The 27,196-nt window shown below is 32.0% G+C and overlaps 1 protein-coding gene across 1 annotated transcript in view; it reads left to right on the forward strand.

Moving 5' to 3' along the window:
• Positions 1 to 719: 719 nt before the first annotated feature.
• The window catches only part of LOC129227266 (mediator of RNA polymerase II transcription subunit 12-like protein), an 88,348-nt gene continuing 61,871 nt past the window's right edge, over positions 720 to 27,196 (forward strand). The window contains exons 1-7 of the mRNA XM_054861784.1: positions 720 to 815; positions 16,276 to 16,338; positions 16,470 to 16,508; positions 16,837 to 16,944; positions 21,660 to 21,743; positions 21,840 to 21,999; positions 26,182 to 26,450. Coding sequence (XP_054717759.1) covers positions 720 to 815; positions 16,276 to 16,338; positions 16,470 to 16,508; positions 16,837 to 16,944; positions 21,660 to 21,743; positions 21,840 to 21,999; positions 26,182 to 26,450 — 819 coding nt within the window. The remainder of the gene's footprint in view (positions 816 to 16,275; positions 16,339 to 16,469; positions 16,509 to 16,836; positions 16,945 to 21,659; positions 21,744 to 21,839; positions 22,000 to 26,181; positions 26,451 to 27,196) is intronic.

Consider the following 27,196-nt stretch of genomic DNA (forward strand, 5'->3'; position numbering starts at 1 on the left):
TGAGCACATGCCCAACGCGTACTCTATGGGTACATTCGGAAACAGGCACCGGTCGCACCGGTGCCACCGCAAGCGGTCGAAATGGTTGAGTACCTGATTGAAAACGTACTGCGAATCGATCGTTTCCGAACGCTAGCCGTGGCACCGGTGCGACCGGTGTCTGTTTCCGAATGTAGCCTATGTGAGTATTTTGGTGGCGTCGTCGGGTGGCTCCGAACTCGGAGCCCTGCCTTGAGCTATCGCGTTCCTAGCCATTCACTAGGTTCTAATCTTTTTCCAGTTCGAGTTTTCATCATGCTTCTGATAAGGAACCAAAGAGGCTTTTAGACTCATGAAAATACGATAATAACGATAGTATTTCGTATCAAATGAACTGTTAATCATTCTTTTACAATGTGTTTCTTAGTTAAAAACTTAAAAAATCTCTCATTTTCAAATAGAAAGAAGAGTTTATAAGCCGCACAAAAGCAAGTGTTATTAAACGCTGTAGAACCGGATTTTCGTCTGCTACAGTTCCCACAATACACTGCAGTGACGATCTTGACCCGCAGTGACGTCAGGTGAATACTGTCCATTAAAATTGTACAAAGGATAAGCCACATACTGCAGTATTTAAATGTTCTCAACTTAGTAACTGTAACTGTGACTTCCATTAAAAATGGCCACCACCAAGTATTGGTTATAAAATTTATACCCTATATTTTAATTAATTTGACAGAATGGCTGTGTCTTCTTGGCTTTTCGAAAAAAGGCCTCTAAAAAGAGCCAAGTTGGGACCGCCGGACGTCTATCCCCAAGATCCTAAACAAAAAGAGGTACTGGAAGAGATTTAATGTAACCAAAACATCTGTATACTCTTAAAACTGCGATCGCCGAATGTGTTTTATACTGTAGTGTCATGAAAATACGCTGAGTTTTGAAATCGTTTTTGAATTCTAAAACGATCAATCATAAAGCTCACCTCATTCTGACACTATTTGCTCTCATCAAAAACATGATTTTATTTTCATCATTTGTTGACATTCTAATTATCACCAAAGATGTGTTACTTCTTTACAAAATTATGACATCGTACTGTGCATATCCAACTAAATTGATTAAAATCTTGAATTTTATCCTACTTTTTCTAAACTTTTCTTTCCTTGCTAGATTTCCAATTGTGAATAAATGCCTTTTAGGATGTATTAATGGTAGTCTTGTCCGGAGGGGGGAAAATCTCATGGATCACAAATCTGGAATGGATCCTCTTGGCACAGTTTATTATTTAGTTAATTTTTTAGACAGAGGCTACTTTTTTTAAGGTTAAAATAATGGGAAAACTATCAGTAATTTTCTCACAATGCATTAAAGCTCATTTTTAACACATTTTTTATTAACTTCGCATCCTATGTATCTTGCTAACTCCAATTTCACCCACTTCCTTCAATCAGATTCTTTTAAAAATTTTCGTGCGACCTCAAACCCAATGACAATACCATATTCGATCTGATTAAGTAACTAATAATTATTAGTTTATTCTAATTTTAATCAATATTTTTCAATAAACACTAATATGAGGACAAAAAATGCTCGCAAAAATTAGAATTATATATCGATAAAAGCCCCTGATTTTTCTGCATCGGGTAAAATTTGTTCCAATGTTACAAAGTAATTAGAATATGATTTATAATTGTTTATAACTATTTTCATGCCAAAATGTAATGTAAGCATTCAAATGAAAATTAATTGTTGATCAGGGTCATTGTTGAACAATGATTTTATTAAAATGTATCTCAAATTGTTAAATTAATATTTATATGATTTCCACACACATACATTGATGACATAGACATACATAGCCGGATTAGACAATTCTTCGACAGGCAGTTTATTAACAGTTGAACATTTTTAAAGCCCCACTCTTATTTTAAAAAATTTTTTAGACAGAGCTTCTATATATTTTTAAAGTGAAAATAACACTAAAACTATCAATAATTTTCTCACAATGAATTAAAGCCAATTTTTATTTGTAAATTGCGCACTTTATGAATGTCAGTTATTTTGCAAGATTGATTGAATATTGCCAGCACAGCATGAGTGCTATATTTGGTGCAATATTTCTTCTCTTGTAGTAAGGAATAAATTCTATTAAGCAGTAAGCTTCTGGGAAGGGAAATCATACAATAGTGTATTATAATGATTTTTTTTTATAAGTAGCATTCAAAAGGGTATCAGTAAAGCATGTTTTTGAATGCTTAAATTATCTTCCCTTGTGTCACAATTATCGAAATTTGAGGTTTAGAAATCGGCGGAAGTTTTACAAAGCTTCTTTAAGTTTCAGCTGATTTGAAGACCTTAGGAGCCATTCATTAATTACCTAAGGGTCCTGAGGGAGAGGGGGGGTGGGTGGAAAAATCTCTATGTACCCTTACTTGAGGGGGGGAGGTCAGATCCATTCTTACATAATATTTTCCAAGTCGATATTTTATATAAGATATCACGCAGTCAAGTGGTTTAGCAGGGATCATATTTTATGGGCTACTGGAAGGTAAAAAACTTATTAAAAACATGTTAGGATGAGCTGATTTTTACTTGTTTTTCAAAGAATGAATAGTGTAAAATATAATAAAAGAATCGCACTGTGTATGGCATGTACTATTTTTAATTAGTATCGCCTTATATGCAAAAAATATTTGTTGATAAAACATGCCATCTAGATTCCTTTTGGTAAATATTTCTTGGCACAAAAAGGTTTTTAAAAAATAATTAATAATAGGGAATTTAATAACGATTTCACTGATGTGAGATTCGTTATTTTTTTTTTAAAAGGAAATGAAAACTTACGTAAGATAGATGGGGGGAGGGGGCTTTGAAAAATCGTACTTACCCTTACATAAGGGGAGGGGGGTCGAAATTTCCCAAAATCATCCTTACGTAATTAATGAATAGCCCTTATATCTCAATAAAGGAAACATGAGGGCAAATATTTTTTTTGTCCAAACCAATATCTCAATATGCTCCTTCAATTGTTATTTATTTCAACATTCTCTGTTTCTAACTTGGTAGCATTAAACTTTCTCGTCTCACGGAAAAGTAAAAAAAAAAAAAAACTTGTATTTTCGTAAAATTAACAAATATCTTAAGAGTATTTATTATCTTCTTGCCCCTGATATATCCAAAGTTGACTTATATTTAATTCAGCATTTTATTTGGCAACATCTAAAGCATCTTTATATTTAATTTATTTTATTTTTAGACTAACTACTAGCTACTACAGAGGTATCACTTGGCATGGTGACTTGTTTATATTTTGCCTTCACAAAAATTGAAAAATTACTTGTGCATCTTCGCATATTTGGTCCACTTTTTCTAAATTTTATATTTTAAAGGAACTAATAATATTTGTTTATGACTCAATGTATGAGCATTTCGCTGATATTCAGTAAGTTACTGCCCTATAGCCAGGGGTAAGGCGGAAATACATGAAATACACCGCCAGCTCAGTCAATTCCAGCCAAGGACTGCAGTTTCGTGCAATTCGTTCGAAACTGCAGTCCTCGGCTGGAATTGACTGAGCTGGCGGTGTATTTCATGTATTTAGCTGATAATTTGGCATGTAAAATGAAGTATTAAAAGTTAATTTTGGCAAATTATTTTGATAGGGTTTTTTTTTATGTTGTGTTTGATAACTTTTTTTTTTTTTAAATTTAGCTGATTATTTTATTTTTAATGATTTTTAAAATTTTTTTAGAGGCTTGTTTTGCTCATATGTGTTAAAAAGACAAAATAATGTATGATATCCCCTAAAAAGTAGTTTCTATATAATTTTGACCAAACATGGCAGCAATAATATTGTATCAAATATAGTTGCCAAGATTAAAAAAGTGACTTTCAGGGATGGAGTAACCCACAATAATTTTTATCTAAAGAATTAATTTTAGGGTTGATTTTAACAAATAGGAATGCTGTTTGATATTTTTATTTTTGTTTGTTAGTTGTATGATAGCTGTTATTGTTATTTTTTTTTAATTTCATTTTTTTAAATTTAAATGTTTACTTTTTACTGTCACATCAATCAGTTATCTATGGTTTTAAACACCATTTCAAATTTTTGATTTCTCCTATTCATATGAGTGGATGCATCTGAAAGCATTCAAAAGAACAAGTTAAAAAAAATGATTCATTAAAAAAAAGCTCTATGCAAAAAACAACAATTAAAAATGTATAAAAATTTTGAAAAATAAGCTCATTGTAATGATAACAGTAATTCTTAGTTTGTAATTTTCTTTCTGATATTATGTAGAAAAAACTTAACTATATTTGAGTGTTATACCAGCCCTCTCTAAAGATTCGTTTTGATATCAGGTGTGGTTCTTGGATAATAAGAAGTTTTTCCCTGCTGCATAGAAATGTGCAAAATTGCTTCTAAAATGTAAATGCTGTAGACCCTCGTTTTACAAGGGTTTATTTTATGTGGTTTTAATTATACACAGTTTAAGATTTGACACCTTTATTTGATGTGGCAATACAACAAATGAAATTTTCTTCTCTTTCAAAATCCTAACTCCTGAGATTGCAAAATTACACATAATAACTGCATTTTGGCGAGCTAATAATCGAGCTTGAACCACTGGCCCACTGCAGACATTTCATGCAATTGGTTCCAATGCATGAATGCATCTTTCCAAAAGTAAAGTTATTAAACTCACATAATGCAGAATTAGTTAGAAGAAAAGCTTTTAAAGGTGGCAAAACCATTGAGGATACCGTAAAGGTCAAGATTCACAGTCGCCGCTCGCCATGTGGCGACCTAGTTTGAAAAAGTGGCGACCTAAAAATATGTCCTCAGTCGCCATTTCACCCACTGTTGTTCTTTAAAAAAAAAATCTTGGGATGAACAGGAATTATGCACAAACTCAAGAGGGTGGAAGAAAATAAATCGCTTTGGAAGCATGCACCTGAGGATAAACATATCAAGGAAGATCGTTTTTTGACCAGAACGGCAATACTTTTCAGTTACGTTTGAAACATAGACGCCATATTTGGTCACTCACACGATGGAAGTAGGCAAAGTACTTACGTGGTTAAGTTTGCAAAAACAAAGCAGAATTTGATGTTTATTCAAATGCAAACTAATGAAAATGATGCAAAATTTGCTGTAAAGCATTTCATTTATTTATATATTTTTATTTAAAACAGTTTTCTTAAGAAATGAAAAATTTTGTATTCAAAATTTCATTTTATCCTTATTGCATTGGACGGTAATGTGCTAATAGCTATAACGGTTCAATTAAATTGATGTTTAATGAGGATTTTACATTTTATAATTATTTTTATGCTACAAATTCAAAAACCTAAATCTATATTTTTAGCGCAGTTGCCATATTCGGTCACTTCCAAGATGGAAGTAGACAAGATTCTTTAAGTGCCTAAGTTTCCAAAAATAGAATTGGATGTGTATTGCAATACAATGCAAACTATTGAACGTTCCACAAAATGTGCTGTATCCCCCCCCCCCCCCCCAATCCTGGATAATGAATTATTTTCTTGAAAAATGCAAAGTTTTTCCCTTCAAATTTTATCTTCAGAATATTATTTAATCCATATTGCTTTAGACGCTAATGTGCTAAAAACTGACTCTTTCATCGAAATTATTGTTTTTTGAGGGTTTTTAATTATTAAAATTACTTTCATATCTTAAATTATCTCGCCATGTTTGGTCGTTAGTAAAATGGAAGCACACAATTTAATTGCCTAAGTTTCCAGAAAGCAGAATTGGATGCCATCTCAGTGCAAACTACTGAAAAAAGCATAATAAGGGCCAGAAATTATGTCTAAAAAAAATAGTTATTTTCTAGAAAAGTGAAATTTTATCAGCAAAATTGTATTTTTTGTAAATTTCATCTAAAATGCAGTTTTTTGCCAACTTTTCATTGATTTATTTTTCTATTTATTTTGAAAAAAAAAAAGCATGTTTATAGCTTTTAAAATGTAATTCTGTAAAATTCTATTTATTTGTTTTTTCATGAAAGTAGTAAAAACTCCTCTCCCACACTGGTGGCCACCAAGCTTTTTGGGTCTAGTGGCCTTTGATAGAGGTCGAGTTGTAGCCTACCGGGATTGCGGTTTATTCTATGTTGCTGCTCACGTCGGTCGAGATCCAATGACGGTTAGTAGAATATGAATTCGATGGGTTCAGGAAGGTAATACAGATCGCCGTGCTGGTTCCCAACGGCTAGTATTCACTAGCGTCCGAGAGGACAGGCATGTTATCTGCATGACCTTAATGGATTGTACAGCCACGTCACGAGCCGGGCAATTCTTTGGTAACGGAATTACACATCAGAGCAAATTTATAAGTTTTGATTGGAATTAGACTAAGTTATTATTTTTTTTAATTTATCATACTATGCATGCATAACAAGTGTATGCACAGTAAACAAAATTTGCATTTGAAATAGTTCACAAACAATCCATACATTTTTTAGAATTTTTTTAATACTTGGTAACGGAATTACAGAAAAAAGACAAAGTTAAAAGTGATGCTAAGTCAAACTTGAATTACTGTGAATTTAAAACATGATTTTATTTATTTTTTCTGTGGTTCAATTGACCACATGTGATATTATAAAAAATATTTGTCGTTGAAAATATACTCATTAGTTAATCTTTTTATTTGGAATTTAAATGGAAGTAACGGAATTACATCAACAGTAACGGAATTACATCTTATTAAGCTTTTACTTTTTAATTCAGAATTTTATTTTTAATGAGAAATATGCAGCATAAATATTGATTACATTTTACTTTACATTGTATAATTTTACAAACTGATCATTTGTGAAGGATAAATGACCCCTGCGATCCATTTGTGGTTCAGAAATTGTCATCAAAACATCTTTTTCTTGAATATTATCATAGTCATCTTGTGGAGGCCAGATGAAAGTGTCCCCATTTCGCTTTACAAATTTTACAAGTAGCCCAGAAGATTTTGTGGTCATCACTTGTCCTACGTAATGATGTATAGTTTCCTTTTTTTTGCTTGAAGAAGCAGGCGTATATTTAACTAAGACTCACTGGCCATTACAAATTGGTAGATTAAGTTCACTCGTCGGCTCACAGAAACTTTTGGGATTAAAATTGTGATATGTATAATCACTTGAAAGCGACATATTTTTTATTTCCATGACACCTTCGCTCATAGCTTTAGCATAATGCACATTACGCACATTAGGAATGGGTAAAATATTTTCCCATATTTTATTATACTCTTGCATATTTTTTTCTATTTCCTTTGTTTCACAGTATAACACGGTAATTTTTTCACATTTTGCTTTAGCTACACGATAAAAATCTGCAGCACTTTGTACTTGCTCTTCTTTGGACAAACTGCGGTTGACACAGTTCTTTTAACAATCCCACCAATCCCATCAACAGCACCCTTACCATGGCTCGTGGCGAAAAACTCCCAAGTGATGTTTCTCTTCAGATGGGTGAGAGCACAAAGCAAGTACTTCTGCTTGAATTGACTTGATGCTCCATCGGAAAAAAATACTAACTCATCATATTGTTGTTTTATGTCTAACTTCTAGTTCCTTAATTATTATTTTTAAAAATGTTATTACTGCATATTTGTCATGGGACATATAATCGGACACGATAACAAAGGAGTGTACATTTTCTGCTTCCCAAGCACAAACAGTAAACAGAGTAACTTGATTGTGGGACCAATAAGAAGATTGAATCTCATTTTGATTTATTGTTGTAAAATTCTCTGCAAAATCAACCTGGATAATTACTTTGGAGCTGTTGTTTTGGACATCTAGTTTCTGAAATTTGAAAGATTCTGCTTGTCTCCTCTTAATGTATGTGTGACGGAGAAAATTTGGCACTTGTTCTTCTAATGCAGCAAAGCAGTTCTCAACAGTCCCGTTTTCAACTGTCTTAAGCACTTTGGCATTATCTGTTGTCCACTGATACCATTCTATTTTCAAATCTTTGACTTCCTCAAAAGCATCACAGGCTTTAATAAAGGAAAGCTGAGGGCAATTGTTACATTCAGAGAACATACATTTTTCATTGTCTTGATTGCAAGTAATAACAGAACAAAATTCTTTGAATGATACTGGGACTTGAGGTAAAACTTTTTCTAAAGCAAGTAATAACAACCTTACATTTTCGTGGTTCTTACATAAGCAAGTATTGTGAGGAACATCCTGCTGTAGCAAAACTTGCTTTGGGCGTAACATTGCAAATTTTGAAAAACTTATTTTCACATCATTATTTTGCTGCAGGAACATACTATGTGCTTCTTTTAAAGTTGAAAGCATGAATTGGTTTTGCATTTTCATTTTCTTTTTATCATTTTGTACAGTTACATAGTCTTTTTTCCCAGGACAAACCCATGATGTTTCAAGAAAAAACATTTTTACTTTACTTTTGATTTCAGAACTTAATGCAAGAGTATTTGTTTGTTTTGTCTCCCTTTGCTTACAAAGTAATCCAACATCAGAGGCAAGTTCTTTTATTACATTAATTTTTTTCCTTGGAGATCTTGGTAAATGCATCTTGACACGCTGTTTTGCTTTTCCTATTGACTGAGGTGTCATCAAATTTGTCACAGACATTTTTGCTGAACTGGGATTGTTTGTGTCATTTTCTGAAGATTTTTTCTTTCTCATTCTGTGCTCTTGAACACGCATTCTGTTTTTCACTCTTTCACTAGCCAATTTCTTCTTACCCATTCTCAATTTTGCCATTTTCTTTCTTTGTCTGTCTTTAAATTTTATTCTTTCAATTTTTTCAGGATTACTTTTTAATTTTTCTCTGTACCTCTTCATCTTTTCCTTAGCAGTTAAAGCCATTTTCAAGTTATTGTGATTTACAAAATATAATACTAAACTTACTTAGAATTGAAACACTGTATAACTAAGAACAACATCCAGGCAAAGCTCACCTTGTTAAAAAAACATGCGTGTTCTTTTTATTGCAAAACAAAAACAAACAAGTTGAGTTGTTTTGCAACAACTTTTTATTAAAACAGCTTAACTTTTTAAAGTTTAGTTCTTTGTTTTACTTCCCAAGAAGCAGTTGTATATTAAACTAAATATAGTTTTATGTTTGCACAACTTATAATGTCCGTTTTATTTTTATTTTTGAAAGAACAAATGAAACTGAATAATTATTTCAGATACAAAAAAACTTAACCACAACAAGAAATGAACTAAATTTGTTTACATATATGACATTACAACTACCTGGAGTTAATTAATGCATAAAAAAGTTCAATGTAATTCCGTTACCGTAATTCCGTTACCTATTTTGTAATTCCGTTACCGTTAATTTTACCACTAATTAAAAACATATTACAAATTTTTTTGCATCACTTTACTTCTTCAGTGTGCCACTAAGAAAAAACAGAACATCTAGTTTTTAACTACATTATTCTTAGAATAAGGAAAACTTTAATATCATTATGGTAACGGAATTACATTAAAAATTCCCATCATTATAATTTATTAATAAATACAATTAGAACATATATATTTTTAATTTTAACAATATTTCTACTAAAAGTAATCTCTTTGGTATTGAGCAGATAACAAACAAGTAAAAATTAAGCATATTTTATTATACATGAGCTTAAACTGTTTGCTCAATATGTATTTATGTAAACTGCACCCTTCTGGATGCCTGTTTAAACTTGTCTGTCTGGTATTACAAAAACCATAAATGTAAAAAAAATACTAATAAATGAAAAGTGTATACTTTTTGCTACAAATCTCCAAAATTTGATAAAAATTCGAGCTATTTTAGTTTTTGCTACCCATGTCCTGTTTCTCAAAGAATTGCCCAGCCCTGAATCAAGAAATGGGGTTGTTTGCAAGACAACAAGTGTCTGCACGAACATTTCGGTGACGTTTACACCAGCATGAACTGTCAGCTCGGAGACCATGGCTTCAGCTACCATTAACCTGCATCCCAAACAGGAGCGCATTCAGTGGTGTGATCAGAGACGAACCTGTGTGTACCCATGGCGAGACGTCATTTTTTGGGATGAATTTAGGTTCTGTACAACATCATGATGGTCGCATCTTTGTTTGGCGGCATTGTGGTGAACGCACACTGGCAGCGTGCAATTGTGATCGTCATAGTGCCCCATCCCTTGGCGTGATGGTATGGGGTGATATTGGATACACATCTCGATCCCCTTTTGTTCGCATTGACGGCACTATGAACAATCGGCGTTACATTTCTGATGTGTTAGGACCCGTAGCACTACGTTTTATTCAAGCCCTACAAAACTCGATATTTCAGCAGGATAATGCACAACCGCATGTAGCCAGTAATGTGCAGAAAATGTTTGACTGATGCCCTGAACAGCACGTACTCCAGATCTCTCACCAATGGAAAATGTTTGTTCAATGGTTGCTGAACAACTGACTCGTCAGCAAACATCAGTCACTATGGTCGAGAAACTGTGGCATCGTGTTGAAGCTGCATGGGTGTCTGTACCTGTACATACCATCCAATCTCAGTATGCCTCAATGCACAGGCATATAAGTGCTGTTATTGCTGCCAGAGGTGGTGGTTTCGAGTACTAATTTCTCAGGATCTATTCACCCAAATTTCTTGAAAATTTAATCATTTGTTATTTCCAACATAATATATGTGTCCAATAAATATCATTTTGTTGTCTGCATTTCTTCCTGGTATAGCAATTTTAATGGCCAGTAGTGTAATAATTTTACCATCTTCAACAAATTGGTGACCCAGACGTGATATGAACACGCAACCTTCTATCGAAATAATATGTATCGATATAAGTACAAAATATACTTATTACAAAATTAGTCATCACTAGAATAATTTTTTTTTATCTGTGGAACCTAACCCCTATTTTAACACTACTATTAAGTCTTAATTTAAGCGGCATTTCCATGGAACATAACCCCTATGTAAAAGGAGGATCTACTGTATAACAATGTAATTGTAATGTATTTATTTATAAGTTGCTTTTTTTGAAAGAAAACAAATTTTACAATATAAATGTTTGAAGGAACCAACTAAAATCTGCACGATTCTAAGATCCACCCAATTCTTGCTTCACTTGTAAACTTCAAACTTGAGAGAGCTGGCTGTATAAAGTTCAGCCTCTGTCAAATTACCTTTTTGAAATACTATTTTTCTTAATTTTAAAATTTTTCTCAGGTTTCAAATGACTTAAAACTTCTGGTTCTGCCATCTTTGTGATCCTAAGCAGGATCTAGATTGGCAGGCAAGGACAGATCTAGAAATGTTTCAAGGAGGATGTTGTTAATTTTTTAACTTTCCTCTTAATACAGCATTTCATCTTGTAACAACTAAAATATTGAGATCTGGATAAGAAGGCAGTCCCCAAACCTTCATGAAAAGTCTAAATCTTCGTTTTAAAAACTTCAATTTTGTAGTAATTCCGAAGGAATTTTTCAAAACCCCCTGCACCTAACATCCCCAAAGTTTGTCTAAAGTAGCACTTTTTGAACCTTCAGTTTTGAAAAAATATTAAAAGAATCACTGAACCCATCATTTTCCCTAACACTGTTTGAAATATCTAAAATCACGTTTTTAAGACTTAAATTTTGCAAAATTTTGTAGGGAAGACCTCCAGATTCCTCCTCCTAACATCGCCAAAGATAGTCTAAAACTGCCTTAAAACATCAATTCTGAACAGTAAGATTTAAACCGCATTCCTTTCCTTAACATCATCAAAGATGTTCTACACTTACGTTTTAGGACTTCAATTTGGAAAAATTGTCGGTCATATATTTTTATAATTGTCCCTCAAGGGAGGAGTGATCGCTCCCATCGACAATCCCTTGTATTCATCCTTGTTGGCAGGGGTGTCCACTCCTCTAAGAGCAAAGGTGCACCCTCCTAAATATCGCAAAGCCCACCTCCCCAAAGCAAGACAACCCCCTCCCTTCCCCAAGAAAGGAGAAATTATCCCTCACAACAACACCATCAAAAACTTTCAATGCCGCAATTTTTGGCATGACCTCGATCTCCCTACATGGATACCCCTGAGATTGGAAGACAAGTAGCAGTAGATTTGTTCTATGCCTAAACTTTTTTGTTCTTGAAACTGGACACTGTTAATCTGAGTGATTGCTCAGTTCTTAATATCCATCACTATATTCAAATTTTATGAGATACAATACTGCCGTGCTAAGCACAGATGTGGTATCTACACATTTTATCAAAATTGAGTTATTATCACCAGGTGGTTGATAGTAATTTAATTTACCTAAATGTCAAGTTTTTTGGCGATTTGTGAACGCGGAATATTAAAAAAGGCTTTAAGAAAAAAGTCGTAACTGCACAGTTTGTGGAGTTTGCTAAGGCAATTTGAACGTAAGTGACAAATACTAACAGGGTTCGTACGCCCTTGAAAAACCTTGAAAAGTGCTTGAAAAAAGAAAGTTCATTTTCAAGTGCTTGAAAACCTTGAAAAAGTTTTAAAACCTTGAAAAAGTTTCTTAGTGCTTAAATTCTCTCAAAAATCAACGAATTGTGCTTAGAAGTTTTAAAAAAGTATTTCACCAATGCGATTTTCTGAACATGTGTTCAGTATGCAACATCGCGAAAAATTGCTTCCGTGTTTGGGATTTCAATCCTTTTGCATCTTGTAAATATTTTGATGTTTTTTACAACCGAAAGATATTTTGACATATGGTACCTTAGATTAGTTTATTTTTTGTTTAATTTCATTAATTAACAAAGAAATTAATTTCGAAACCATAACAACATTGAACTTACTCGGGTTTCGCGGAAAATTGCTCTTGTGTTTGAAATTTCAATCTTTTTGCATCCTGCAAATATTTAAATATTTTGGCTAATCAAATGTTAGTTTCGCATTATGCTACCTTAGATTAGTATATTTTTTGTTTAATTTTAATGAAAAACAAATAAATTTATTTCATGGGAAACATGCCACGTCGAACGAACTCAGACTTTGCGAAAAATTGCTTCCCGTGTTTGAAATTTCAATCTTTTTGCATCTTGCAAATATTTAAATATATTCACTAATCGGATGTTATTTTCATATTTGCTACCGTAGATTAGCATATTTTATGTTTAATTTCAGTAAAATATAAGTTTATTTTATGGGAAACATGACAACATTAAACTTAATTCGCGGAAATTTGCTTCCCTTGTTTGAGATTTCAATCCTTTTGCATTTTGTAAATATTTTTATATTTTTGGCAATTAGTAGTTATTTTGACACTGCTACATCAGATTAGCTTATTTTATTTTTTTTATTTTAATAACTAAAGAGTTAAAGAACTTATTACCTTGGTCTTGTTTAATTATTTGCTTATTTATTTTTGCAATTTTGAATGATTATCTTTACCTAATTTTTGGTCATAACAGATTTTTTAAAAAAAAAACTTAAATTTCAGCAGTTGAGCACCTAACAAATTAACTTAAAGTTTGTATTTTAAATATAAAGTTGATTTATATAATTTTATTTATAAGTGCATCATTTTTTTATGTCTGCTAAAATAAATAAGGTGTATAACAGGGGTGGTTGTGTTATGATTATTCACTTGAAATTCAGTAGTGTTCGTTTTTATGCTTTTACCTCCTTATATCTCCAATTTTCCCCTTTTCCTCAAATGTTCAAAATTACTACTTCATTAAGGTTGTGGGTACTTGGAGCTTACTGAAAGAGGCTTTAATCAGCAAAGGGTAGATAGCTTAAGGAGGGTCTTTCATCTTCATTTGGATCTAATAAATTGACCAGTACCAGCCTAGCTAGGCCCAGTGCCTGTTGCTGGTTATCAACAGGCACCGGGCATGGTATTTCTATGCAGAATATTTTGACTTAATAAACTATTTTATGAATTGTATGCATAGCAAAAGTTATTGTTGTACATATGTATATTCAAGTAATAGGGGTCTTAGTTTTAAAAATTATTCCCCCCCCCCCCCCGCCCCATTTTGCTCTTTGAAACTTTCAGGTAATTTTTTATGAACTCACAAATCACAATTACGCCTGAATATTATTGCCTTTCTAAATTTAAATTCTAATTTCAACAATAACCCATTTTTTCCCAAAATAAAACTACTTTTGTCATCATACATGTCAACTTCTTGTGAATCTTTCGAAATATGGCTCTATAAATCTGAACTTGCACATTTATTGTCTATTGCAAGTTAATCAATGAAAGCTGAATAGGCTCAAGTTTGCATTCAGAGTATTTATCACTGCTTAAGCTGCTTTTGTATATTTTGAGGTGTAGAGACTGGACTGTGGACTTTCATAAACTTTTCTTACTTCCTAATTTTTAAATTTACTCGAGGACAGTTGAAATGCCTTATTGGCTGAACAGCTAATAAATACATACGAATAGTTGATTTGCATACTTATAAATTATTTGCAAACCTAATATTTTTAGAACTTAATAGTGCAAACTGAAATAACTTTCTGGGTAGTGTTTTTGTCCTAACCGCCCTTATATTGTAATAAACCACTGTATAGATATTGGAAATAAATGTTGAAACCGGGGGGGGGGGGGGGGGGAGTGACTTCAAAAACTCCTCTCTGGCAATGCCATTGAACTTGGGTATTTTAGTTTCTTCCCATAAAAGTTAAAAGCACTTATGAAAGGTTTTTTTTTAAGTATTAATTTGCTGATTCTGGAAAATATACAAACCTCTGACTGCTGCAACCTTTGAAAAACCTCAAAATTAAACCTCTTGGTATCTGCTTCTCTTTATGATCGAACTTTTCAAACATTTTCAGAAAGACTTTCAACGCAGTAGATCTTTCATCAAAGCGTCTCTTGTTGTAGAAAAAACAATTTTGTTTTCCTATACTTTTTTGTATTATTGCCTTATTTCTATGTGTTTGTAGTAAATGAAATCTGCATACAATATTTTTAGTACAAATTTATGATATTTCCTTGAAAACAAAATTTTTTACCTTGAAAAGTACTTGAAAAGTGCTTGAATTTTTTTCTGCTAAAGGGTATGAACCCTGACTAAGCCTTTAAAGTGGTATCTGCGCAGTTACCACTTTTATATCTTATCAAAGCAGCATATTTTATAATGCAGCAGTTTATTGTAACACAGAATATTGAAATTAGTTTACTGTTGAACAGTTGATACAGGTTGATAATAAAAACTAATACAACTTTGCATAATTGTTAAAGTAAATATTCAGCTTTTGCTATTTAAATGTTTATTTAAAATGCAAATTCTAAAAAATGAAATGCATGTGAAATATTCATATCTAATTCTTTCATGCAAAAAAAAAAACGCATTTCATTCTACGGCCAGTAATATTTTTATTTAAGTATCGTCTGCTGTCAAAATTATCTTCATGCTCGCTAAAAATGTATCTAAAAAATAAAACGTTATAAAGAAAACACATTCTTTGAATATAAAAAACAGAAAATTGTTATGGATTACAGTTTTAACTGTCCGGAGTTTTGAAAATGGTGTCTTTCAGAAGGTAGATTATGTTAGATTTTTGTATTAACAAAAGATTTGCATTAACAAAATAAAGCGAAACAGCTAAGTCTAAAGAAAGCAGATGTTTTCAGTATTATTTAATGATACATTGAGCACGTTTTACTAAGCTATTTTTGTCGTATCTGTGCAGATACCCCTAAAAATGCCTAGTAATTGTCACTTACGGTGAAAATAGCTTAGTATATGAAAAGGTTTTGAAAATAAAATTTGTCGTAGCTACATTTATTAATTTTAAATTAAAATGTTTACAAAAATACTCTCTTACGGTTTTTAGATAAGTTATTTACGAAACAACTACCGCAAATTGAGCATTTAATTAAGTCATAAATCAAAGAAACAAGATGTAAAACTTTGATCATCAATTTCTCATTTTGATGTCTACTGCAGATATCACATCTGTGCTTAGCACGGCAGAATACTCAGATACCTACACTTTTACATCTCTACAAGTGTATTTCATGTAATACCCCCCCCTTCCTGCTAGCTACGGCCTTGCTGCGTGGGAATTTGTGTTGGAGTAAGAAAATTTTCTATTTCCAACCCTAATGAAGTAGTAATTTGCCCTAACCTCCAGTTTTGCTTGAGATTCAAATAACTTAAAAAATGTCCTCTCCATAAAAAAATTTAACCCATTAGATATTCAATGTGCTCATGTTCAAACCTAGACATAGCTTTGAATGTTTCATCTCCTAGCTGTATTTTATAAAATATTCCAAAAAATGCTATCCATATCTGAATTTAATAATCCTGATGCATAAAAATATTTTTCCCCTTTAGGATGAACTAACTGCCCTAAATGTGAAACACGGATTTAATAGTTCACCACAGATTCCTGATGAAGTAAGTGTTTTGTTTCAGCAACCAGAAAAAAAAAAAAAAAAAACTTGTAAATTGTATTTATTTCTTATATTTATTTAACATTAATAATCATTTTGTTAAAAAGGATTTTTTAAAATTTTTTTCCCTTTCAGTATGGCTCTGCTAGAAATTCTAATATCACTGCTACTAAGGTAGGTGGTTTTCATGCACGTTTTTGTATTATTCTGTTCCTATGTATCTTTATAATAATTTTCATTAAAAACTGTTATTATTGTAAGAGACTCATAATATTTTAAGTGGGTGATTAATGTAAGAAAAAAGTGGCAAATGAATTAATTTCCCACAATATTTTATCATACTTTTTTATTTATGGCAGTTATTTTAGTTAGTGGGTTTTAATTTACATGACTTTAACGAAAACTGCTGAAATCTTTTTATTGTGTTCCTACTAGCATTTTATTCAGCTTTTTGAAAGCATAACTTATATGTTTGACTTTCAATTATTATTCTCTCTTTCAGTTTGGTTCATTCTTCAGTGCTGTACTAGGTTTAAAACAAGAGCTCAATCGATTTCAAGATAGTGGCCGAAAAAAGCAACAGATCAATCCTAAAGATAATTTTTGGCCTGTAAGTGATGCAAATATGTATAGTGTTATATTTTTTAACTTTTAAGTTAAAATGTTAATTTGAACTAGTAAAAATTTTTAATTTTGCTTGACAAACAATTTTTTCCTTGTTTATGAACACATAAGGTGCCTGTTGATTATATTTATTTTATGATAAACATAGACGTGAATGGTTGGTTCCCTGTGCATATTATCTTGAAACATTCTCCTTTAATACAGATAAAGTAGATGAAAGCTGAGCAGACTTATAAGAGCTGTGTTACAGGGGCGCCGACTTGCAAAAATTGTTGGAGGGGCCGGACATCACCGGGGGTTTAGGGGGTTATTTAATCTTTCGGAACTCCCCCCAAGAAAGGTCAGATTTTTTTTACCTTGAAAATGCCATATTTTCTGGTGTGTATAATTTTAACAAACAAACAGTATGTGACACGGCATTTTCGAAGTAAAAGAATCTAAAAATTGGTTTACAAGTTTTCTGGTTTAACTTTTAAATTATATCACTTGTCTTAGTAAGAGATTTTTTGTTCTATTTTATGGGGAGCTGTGCAGTGCCGTAACTAGGCATTGATATTATAAGGTAGGAAGGACACTTGACTTGAATGGAAGGGCACTCCCAGAGACGCCGACTTTTAAAAAAAATGGACCGGGGGGAGGGGAGTAAAACGGGGGAAATTGTCTAAATTTTAGATGAAAAATGGTGAGTTTTAAAGTTTTTTTAAGCATTTTAAAGTCATATAATCAACATTAGAACCCCGAAAACTCGACAAGCCTGACACATATTTTTTGGCTTTGAAAAAGGGAAAAAATAAATACAAACACGCACAGTATTTTCGTAAAAAGATAATTTAATTTACGCATGTTTTTCTTAAAGACCATTTGTTTTTTCATTAGTTATACTGGCTAACATATTCAAGTGTAAACGCAGTCTCTTAATGTCTAGGTTATTTTTGAAAACTCAGTTGATTTTTCAAAATTTGTTTCACCTCTGTTTGATAAAATGATGCAAGCACTCTTGTTCAACTGCAATGATCTGTGTGACTCCAGTTGATGTAAATTGCCCAACAATGCAAGATTGCACCATTTCACAAACCTCAATGTAAAGTGCCTTGTAGTACTCCTTTGGGATTTTGAAAGCGTGCGGTGAGGTGGCTTCATTGTTTTCATACTTCTTTGGTATACGTCGATTACAAGGAAGCGAAGGATCATCATTTTGAGAAGGTTTTTCTTTTAAACACAATTCCCAAAAGTATTCAAAACTATCACGCCTCCCATAATCCCGTATTAATATACAAATCAAACCCCCATATATTTTTTCCAGATCAGCTACACTTAGATGAGTTCGCCGCAGCGCGGCCCACCGGCAACAGATTTGACCCGTAAGTTCGCGCACTGGGACATATTCTAAGTGTGCTTGCAACGCTATAACACCAACATTATTCACACTACCTGCTTACCACTTAATCTGTATTTTACAAGGTAAACTAGCTTCAAAGAAGGAAAATAAAAAATAAATTTATGAGTTTAGAAAACTAACTAATACTTTTCATGATTTATTGGAGGGGCTCTGCCCCCTCAAAAATATTTTTGAGGGGGCTCGGGCCCCCTCAAGCCCCATGGAGTCGGCGCCACTGCTGTGTTACTTGAATTTTTTGATCATACTTATTTTCAACAGATTAAGATTGATCATTTGTCAAATTATTTGACCCCAATCTCCTGAAAGTGTAATCAATTTCCTAATGTTGCTGAGTTTTTTTTTTTTTTTTTTTTTGTCTATACATGTTGACTATTTTCAAGCTAACAAATGATAACTAATACAGTTGGTTCTCTATTTAACGACTTTCAAGAGACCACATAAAATTGTCCTTAAGTAGAATGTGTCTTTTAATAGAAAGCTTCTGAAACTACAGTGGAGCATTTAGGACAGTGATAAATCATCTTTAAGTATAGAGAGTCGTTGAATAGAGCATCGTTAAACAGAGAACCAACTGTACTAATATTCCAAATTGTAGTATACATACAATTGAAGTATAAATCTTAGGAATAACTTCTGTACATCTTTCACCAGTTACCACTTTCTTTACTTTTATTACAAATACAAATGTTAAGACCAGGAACTGACTCTGGGGCTGGTCCTCGACAATATATTAGTCCCCAATGAAGATCAATGACTCTCTTAAAGCAATCCACCCTCTTGCGCATCACTGCCTCTTCCGGTAAGCTGTTCCAAGTGCCCATAGCCCTTCTAAAGTGGTAGTTTTTCCTAATTTGTGGGTTAGCATGAGAATTGAATAGCTTAAAACAATGACCCCTTGTTCTGCTTTCTGTGCAAAAATTTAACCCATTAACATCTTTCACTTTGACAAATTTAAGAATCATGTCCCTACTGCCTCTCCTGTGCTCCATGCTATACATTACAATGACAATCTTTTTTTTTTTTTCATCTGTTTGTGTACTAGTTTATTTCAACACTATGCGATATGATTCATATCTTTATTGTTAATACTCTTTCCAATGAGAGGTTTCCTAATTCAAATAAAAACATTTTTTGCCCCAATCTACATTTTGAGTACGCAGCTCACAATAGTCTATTTCAAAATATTATATACTAGTGGTAGGTCGCACGGCTTTGCCCGTAATAGAAAAATTAAAAGGTCCTTTGGTTCGCCTGTATATTTACAAATAATGTATGGTGCCCAAGTTACGGTTCCACATTATAATAATTTCAGAATTTACTCGCCCATCTTATGATAATTTTGTTCTTAAAATTGGAATAGAAAAAAAACCGCATCGAATTTTCGAAAAATTGCTTTGAGGTGCACACCCCAATGCTACCAGGGTTCGTACGGGTCATGGAAAATCCTGGAAAGTCATGGAAAAAAATAACAGAATTTCAGACCTGGGAAAAGTCATGGAAAATTGAAATTTTCATTGAAAGTCAAGAAAATTTATTTCAAGTCATGGAAAAATATCCTGGACAAAGAGAAAGGAACAGTAGTTAAAGGAGCATTAGAAATTTGGAGTGATTTAATAGAATAGGACATAAAAGCTATTAAAAGTGGAAAATTGAACGATCCAAAAATCAAATCTGAATTTCGAAATCTCATTGCATCCACTTCTGTCGCAGCCGCTTGCCATTTTTGCAGTGTGATTTTACTGCCAGAACATCACTTATTTTTAATTTTCTGTTATTTTCAACACTTATTATGTTTCATATTCTGTAGTAGCAAAATTTCACGTTCTTAGTTTTGCCACGCCCATTCAGAAAAAAAAAAGCAATTCAATTGCATGCGAGTCCGATTCTATTACTTGTAAGGATTTTATTATTAAATTTATCAGGGTTTATCTTAATTTGTTGAATGTTTTAGAAAATAAAGATCGTAAGTCAGGCAATAGAATACAGAAAATACAGAAAAAGAGGAATTCTAATGCTCTAAAACAGTACTGCCCAACATACGGCACGCAAAACTAATCCATTCGACCCACTGCTACGTTCAATGTCAGAAATTAAATGTGTTCTGGAATTTCTGAACCTATTAATTTATATGCATTTGAAAATACACAAATTTGTCAACAAAACAAATATACTTTTGAATCAGAAGATTGATTCATTACTGAATTGTTTTTTCTAAAAAGATCTGGTTTAGAAACATGAAGAACTAAACTATGTGGCTTTACTTTAAAGAACCAAAATACTGTCAAATTACGTGGATGATTAAAGGCACTGTTGACACTAAAAGTTAACTTTTGAAGCAAATTTATTGAAACTTAGTGATGATTCATTCAACCTTTGTCAATTTCTATATCATTCTGCCTGTTTAAAAAAAAAAGAATCAGACATTTAAGCATCATCCTATTTACTTCACCGCATTTTCAATTTATTTAAAGTTATATGATGAAGACATATAAGAATAGTTTAGTTTTTTAAGTGTGCACTTATATTTTTTCCATTACGAGTAAGTGCTTCAATGAGGCTGTGGCATTCATATAGACGTTTTTCTAATGCTCATTTCCACATATTACCAAGTTTGAGATTAAATAGTGCTATTCTCTTCGTGTAACAAGGTCATGAAAATTTTCATTGAAGTTATGAAAAAGTCTTGGAAAAATCATGGAATTTTTTCATCCAAATACAGTATGAACCCTGGCTACAAACTAACTTTGTGCCAAATTTCCTGAAAATCGGCCGAACGGCCTAGGCGCTATGCACGTCACAGAGATCCAGACATCTAGACATCCTCCGGACATCCAGACAGAGAGACTTTCAGCTTTATTATTAGTATAGATGAATCATAGTTTACTACACCCTATCATATTACACGTCAAAACCTTCTATACTTTTTGCTGTGTAGCTTTAAATCTATTAAAAAACCCCAATTGGTATTTGCTGATATCAGAGCTTAAAGATCTCTCATTTTCAGTCACAATTGCTGGTTCTGACTATCAGCAAAGCAAATACAAAAGAATATCCAATTGGAAAACTTTTCTCATGCTTTTACAGACAAAAGTGATTACTTTGTGAGTTTTTCCAAAATGAATTCCATGCAAATTCATATTATTATCTTTTTTGGAAAATTGAATTTTTTGTCTGAATATTCAATGAATTTTGTCTATTTTTACAACTGATTAGATCTTTTCCTGCGTGAAAGTGTTTTTGATTGATTAAAGTAGCAGATTAGTCATCTTTATTTATTCAAATAATATTTCCTCCCCCTTTAGGTAACAGCTAGATCAAAAAATGCAATTGAAACCTGGTTCAAAGATTTGGCTGGATCTAAACCACTTACACTTCTTGCAAAAAAGGTATTTTACTTAAGAAAATTTGAGGTTAAAATTATGCATGTTTGAACTTTATCATGTGATTCCATTGATATAACTTTAAATGTTTACATGTTATAGGTTCCAATATTTAACAAGAAAGAAGAGATATTTATGACGTTATATGAATATTCAGTTCCAATGTTAAGGGCCGCGTGGTTTATAAAAATGTCATCTGCTTACATTGCCGCAATATCTGAAGCAAAAATTAAAAAAAGACAACTTCCAGATCCATCTCAAGGTTTGAAAAATATTTTAATATATTTTTCTTCTTTCTTTTGAAAACTAATTTATTTTGTTTATTTAAAACAATGAAAGAAGATATAAAAATATTGTACATCATTCAGTGGGAAAAATTGTGTACCATATTTTTTGGTGCATTAATAATTATTTTAATTTAAATTATAACACTACTTTGATCATTTTCCTACCTCTGCAATGTACTTCACTGATTGCAATCTTCCAATTATTTATTTTTTTTAAATCTGATTTTTGCGTGTGTGTCTGCTACATGTACATACAGTACTATGTTCCCCAAGAGAAAGAAAAGTACAATTTACTAATAATGATCCTAGATGTATCAAATGAATTTGAAATTAAAAAAAAAAAAAAAAAAAACCTTCTGCAGAAAATTAGTATGCAAGTATTGAAAATTTACTGATGATACATGAACAATGTTTGCTCCAGTTTCGGCACCTCAATTTCTATCGTTTTAAAGTTTATAAAATGCCCTGACAAGCACAGTATTTAAAATCTTTTTAAATAATTTATTCATTTACAAATATACTAATAAGAATTTTAGTTGCAATGTACGTTTATTTGAAAGCTTAATAATAATTTTTTGAAAAAGAAGCTCAAAAATACCACACTGTAGCAACTATAGGCACACTGTGCCTATTGTTGCTATAGTTATTTTTTAATAACAAAAGGAGAGAATACTTAAAGATGTTTTACTTATTACTGTTCATTCTTATTATTTTGATTGATTTCAGTCACTGTAAATATTTGAGACTTACCTAGTTTACAGTGATTGTTGCACTTAGGGATAAAATTATTAAGTTTTATTTTGGTTAGAATCATTCATACTTGATTAATAGACTGTAAGTTGCTACCATTAAGCCAGGGCTAAGGCAGAGCTTTAGTGCATTCCGTGAGAACTAATAGTGAAGCTAACAAAACAACGTGATTCTTGACGAGACAGTTGTCTGCTTGGCACTGGAATGATTGAAAACAATGCCAATCAAGTAACCGAAATGTTCATGAACAGAATCGCCAGTCCAGCGAGTAATTCATGACAGTGACAAGCGGTCTTGCCTATATTGGACAGACCTGCCGTTCTTTGAAATTTTGTTTAAAAGAGCATAAAAATTATGTGAGAAAACAACAATTTAATAAATCTAGTATTGCTCAACACTGCTGGGACGCAAATCACTCCTTTGATTTCAACTCATTAGAAATTATCCAGAAATGCCCAAATTCATCAAATCTTGATTTTTGGGAGTCTTTCCACATTCTGAAGAATCGTTCTAATCTAGTTAATGATCTTAAAGCCATTCTGTATTTTTCTGCCATGTGGTATCCATTCATTAATTGTTAAGTCTTTTTTTGCCCTCTTCTTTGATCTCGGGTCATTCCATGTCAAGTGATCCAAAATTTGGGAAATTTTTTCCCTCACCCTTTTGTATTTCTTTGAAATTTGGCTCATCGATTGTACCCTTCGAGGTAATCAAAAGTCCAAATTTTTAGATTTTTATATCAATTATTTTTTTATTTATGACACTTTGATTTTTCGAAAAACCCTCTTTTTCATGGATGTTTGAACATAAAATGGACGATAACTCAGCACCAAATATAGATAGAAAGATTTGGTAAAACGCGTTTTAAAGTACATTAGTTGCTGTTTAATTGGATATGCAACATGACTAATTTCAGATAATTTTTAATTTTTGAAAAATGAAATTTAAATTTTAAATTTAAATTTCTCAGAAAAGGTATAATGAATTTTTTTAAAAAATTCTCAAAAAATTGTGTGTATTTTATCTTTATTTGTGCAAAGTTTCAAGTTGGGATCTCAATGGGATCATATTTTTATGAATTTTTAAATAAAATTTGACTTATGAAATAATGACATTTTTCAGATTCTAACTAGTTAAATATGGGGTTTTCTTACTGGGGATGGTCTAGTAAGTAGTAATTGATCATGATTATGCTTGAAATCAGCTGACATGAATTTGTAGATTGGTAAGCCCCCCCCCCCCCACCACCACTTTTATTTATTTTTTTTCAAAATATTTCGAAAATTAAAATTAAATAAATAAATAAATAAAACAAAATAAATAGTAAACTTATTAAAAGTTGTTAAATAATCTTGTTTAAATCAAGAAAAAGCCCCCTCCCCCCAGCACAACCACTTTTATTTTTTTTTTCAAAACTATTTTCAAAACGCAAAAAATAAATAAGTTAATAAAATAAAGCAAAATGAATAGAAAGCATATAAAAAGCTGGTAAATGTTCTTCTTTAAAGCAAGACGAAGTACATTCCCCCCCACCCACCCACGCATACGATTAACACTATAATAGTATCACGCCTCACCTGACGCTTTTTTTTTTCTGACCAAGTGTTTCTTTTTCAATCCGAACTTCACAAAATGTACTTGATTAATTCACTATCTGATAAGGAAAGTTATGATTCATTTCATCCCCTACCCCTGCGCCAACTTTCAATTTTGGAGGGAGGAAAAAAATAGTTTGTTCCAAGATCATAGCAAAATAGGAGTGTTTCCCCCCATTTTATTTCATTCTTTTCACACTAAACTAAAAATCAATCTAAATATCAGATCATATGTCTGTCCGCATAAAACTAAACGTCTTTCCACACATTTAGAGTGCAGCTGTTTTTTTCTTTGCTTTAATGCTAGCTTTCTTTTAATTTCAGTTGTAAAAGAAAGCAAATATGTATCTCCGCATAAAACTGTCTTTCTACAACATTTGGAGTGCGGCGGTCTTCTTTTCTTTAATGCTAGTTTTCTTTTTAGTTTCAGTTGTAAAGGAGAGCAATGCAGCGAGATCTATTTGTGCATATATTAAAAGCAGTTATAGATCAAACAAATTTAGCTAGTTTGAGCATAACCTTCCATGTTGTTAAGCTTCATTCCAGATTGCTCTTCCCCCTCCCTTTCCCCCTCCCCCTATCGTCCCACTTTTCGAAAGAAAAAAAAAGCTGCAAATGAGTGATTCTATTTGTCTGTTAAAGTTTTTCTGAATTTAGTTTTTATGACCCTTCCCCCACATTTATAAGCCTTAGTCACTGCTGATGTTTAGCAGCGTGCATCCCAGTTTATTATGATTATAACTCTTACGTGCCAGCTTTTTTTTTTTTTTTTAAATACAGTTTTGAAAAAAAAAAAGATAAAAAGTGGTTGTGTGGCAGGGGGAGGGGGGTACCAATCTACAAATTCATGTCAGCTCATTTCAAGCATAGTCATGATCAATTACTACTTATTAGACCATCCTTAGTAAGAGAACCCTATATTTAACTATTTAGAATCTGAAAAATGTCATTATTTCATAAGTCAAATTTTATTTAAAAATGCATAAAAATATGATCCCATTGAGATCCCAACTTGAAACTTTGCACAAATAAAGATAAAATACACACAAATTTTTGGGAATTTTTTTAAAAAAATTCATTATACCTTTTCTGAGAAATTTAAATTTAAAATTTAAATTTCATTTTTTAAAAATTAACCATTTTCTGAAATTAGTCATGTTGCATATCCAATTAAACAGCAACTAATGTACTTTAAAATGCTTTTTACCAAATCATTCTCTCTATATTTGGTGCTGAGTTATCGTCCATTTTATGTTCAAACATCCATGAAAAAAGGAGGGTTTTTCGAAAAATCAAAGTGTCATAAATAAAAAAAAAATAATAGAGATAAAAATCTAAAAATTTGGACTTTTGATTACCTCAAAGGGTACAATTGATGAGCCAAATTTCAAAGAAATACAAAAAGGTGAGGGAAAAAACTTTGGATCACTTGATATGGAATGACCCTCTCATATTTTTTTCTCCTTGGTGTTGTAGGTGGTTATTGTAATGTCTTCCTTTGTTACATTTTTCTGTCTTTACGTTTCCATTTCATGTTTTATTTTGTACTTGTTTAACTTTTTGTTGTTTTTCAACTTCTTTCTGTTTTCCTGAATTATGTTTATTCTTCTTTTCGCTAAATGGTAAATGTGGCAGTTGATTGCAGTTGAATCGTAGGTAAAGCTTCAAAATGTGTGGCAATTTTGACCGAAAATTTATGTAATAAATGCCAAATTTTAGCAAGATTACTACAAATAAGCACATAAAAATAGCATCTAATTACCAAATTTGTAAAAATATTTACTAATGTTTTGTATTGATTATTCTTTCTAGAATGGACTCAAGCATTGTGCAAATTTTTACGAGAGCAGTTAATGAAACTTGCAGAGCATCATCACAGCTCTATGTCATTAGGAAGTAGCAGTAGTGGCAGCATTTCTTCGTCATCCTCAAACAGTGTTACAACAAATAGCTCCCTTGGTACTAGCAATACCTCAAATTCCAGTTCAAATTTAGGAAACAATTCTTTGAATGGTGTCACTGTAGATGTCGCTTATAAACAGTGGCAGTACTGCACACAACTAGCAAGGCATTTATATGAGGTACAAGTTTTTTCCTTTGACTTTTTTAATACACATGCAGCTTCAAAAATTGTAAAGTTTCAATATTTTTGCATCCTGTAAATTTTTTAATTATTTTGAAAAATTGAAGTTTTAAACTACGCTACTAAAATTGAATTACTTTATTTTCAGCTTAAAAATTGTTTTAGCTTTTTATTTTAATTTTGTACTAACAATTTTTATATCTACTCATTTTGGGGAGAATATTAAGTTTTGAGTAGATAATCTTAATTTTTCTTTTGTTTTCAAAGTAAAATGTATTTTTTTATTGTAAGGTTTTTTTCTGTATTCTGAATTGATTCTGATGTCTATTCAAGTCTTCAAGTGGGGGTAAAAATTTGTGCAGGTATGGGAACAGTGGGAAAGAATACAACATTTTAATTAGAATTTTGCAAAACCTATCAGCTCAAATGTTTTAAAAAAGTCCTTCAAATTCGGTGGTAGTCTAAATCCAGTCGGAAAAATATCTCGAACTGATATTTTTCTTTTAGAAGTTTAGTGCTTATAAATCCTGTCTGTTAAAGCTGCGATTGAAAAATATTGGAACAGCTTAAAATGCCCGGTGGCAGAATAGAATGTCTAAAAAAATTCTTTTTTCATTTGAGTTCAATAATTTTTCCCCTTTTATTGTGATCGTAAACTGCAAATTTTTAGTATTTTAAAATTTATTTATCCTTGCACGAGTTTCAGTGTATTTTGTGCATGACACAATGAAAAAAAAAAGAATC

Source organism: Uloborus diversus, chromosome 8 (genome assembly GCF_026930045.1).
Source record: "Uloborus diversus isolate 005 chromosome 8, Udiv.v.3.1, whole genome shotgun sequence".
Lineage (NCBI taxonomy): Eukaryota > Metazoa > Arthropoda > Arachnida > Araneae > Uloboridae > Uloborus > Uloborus diversus.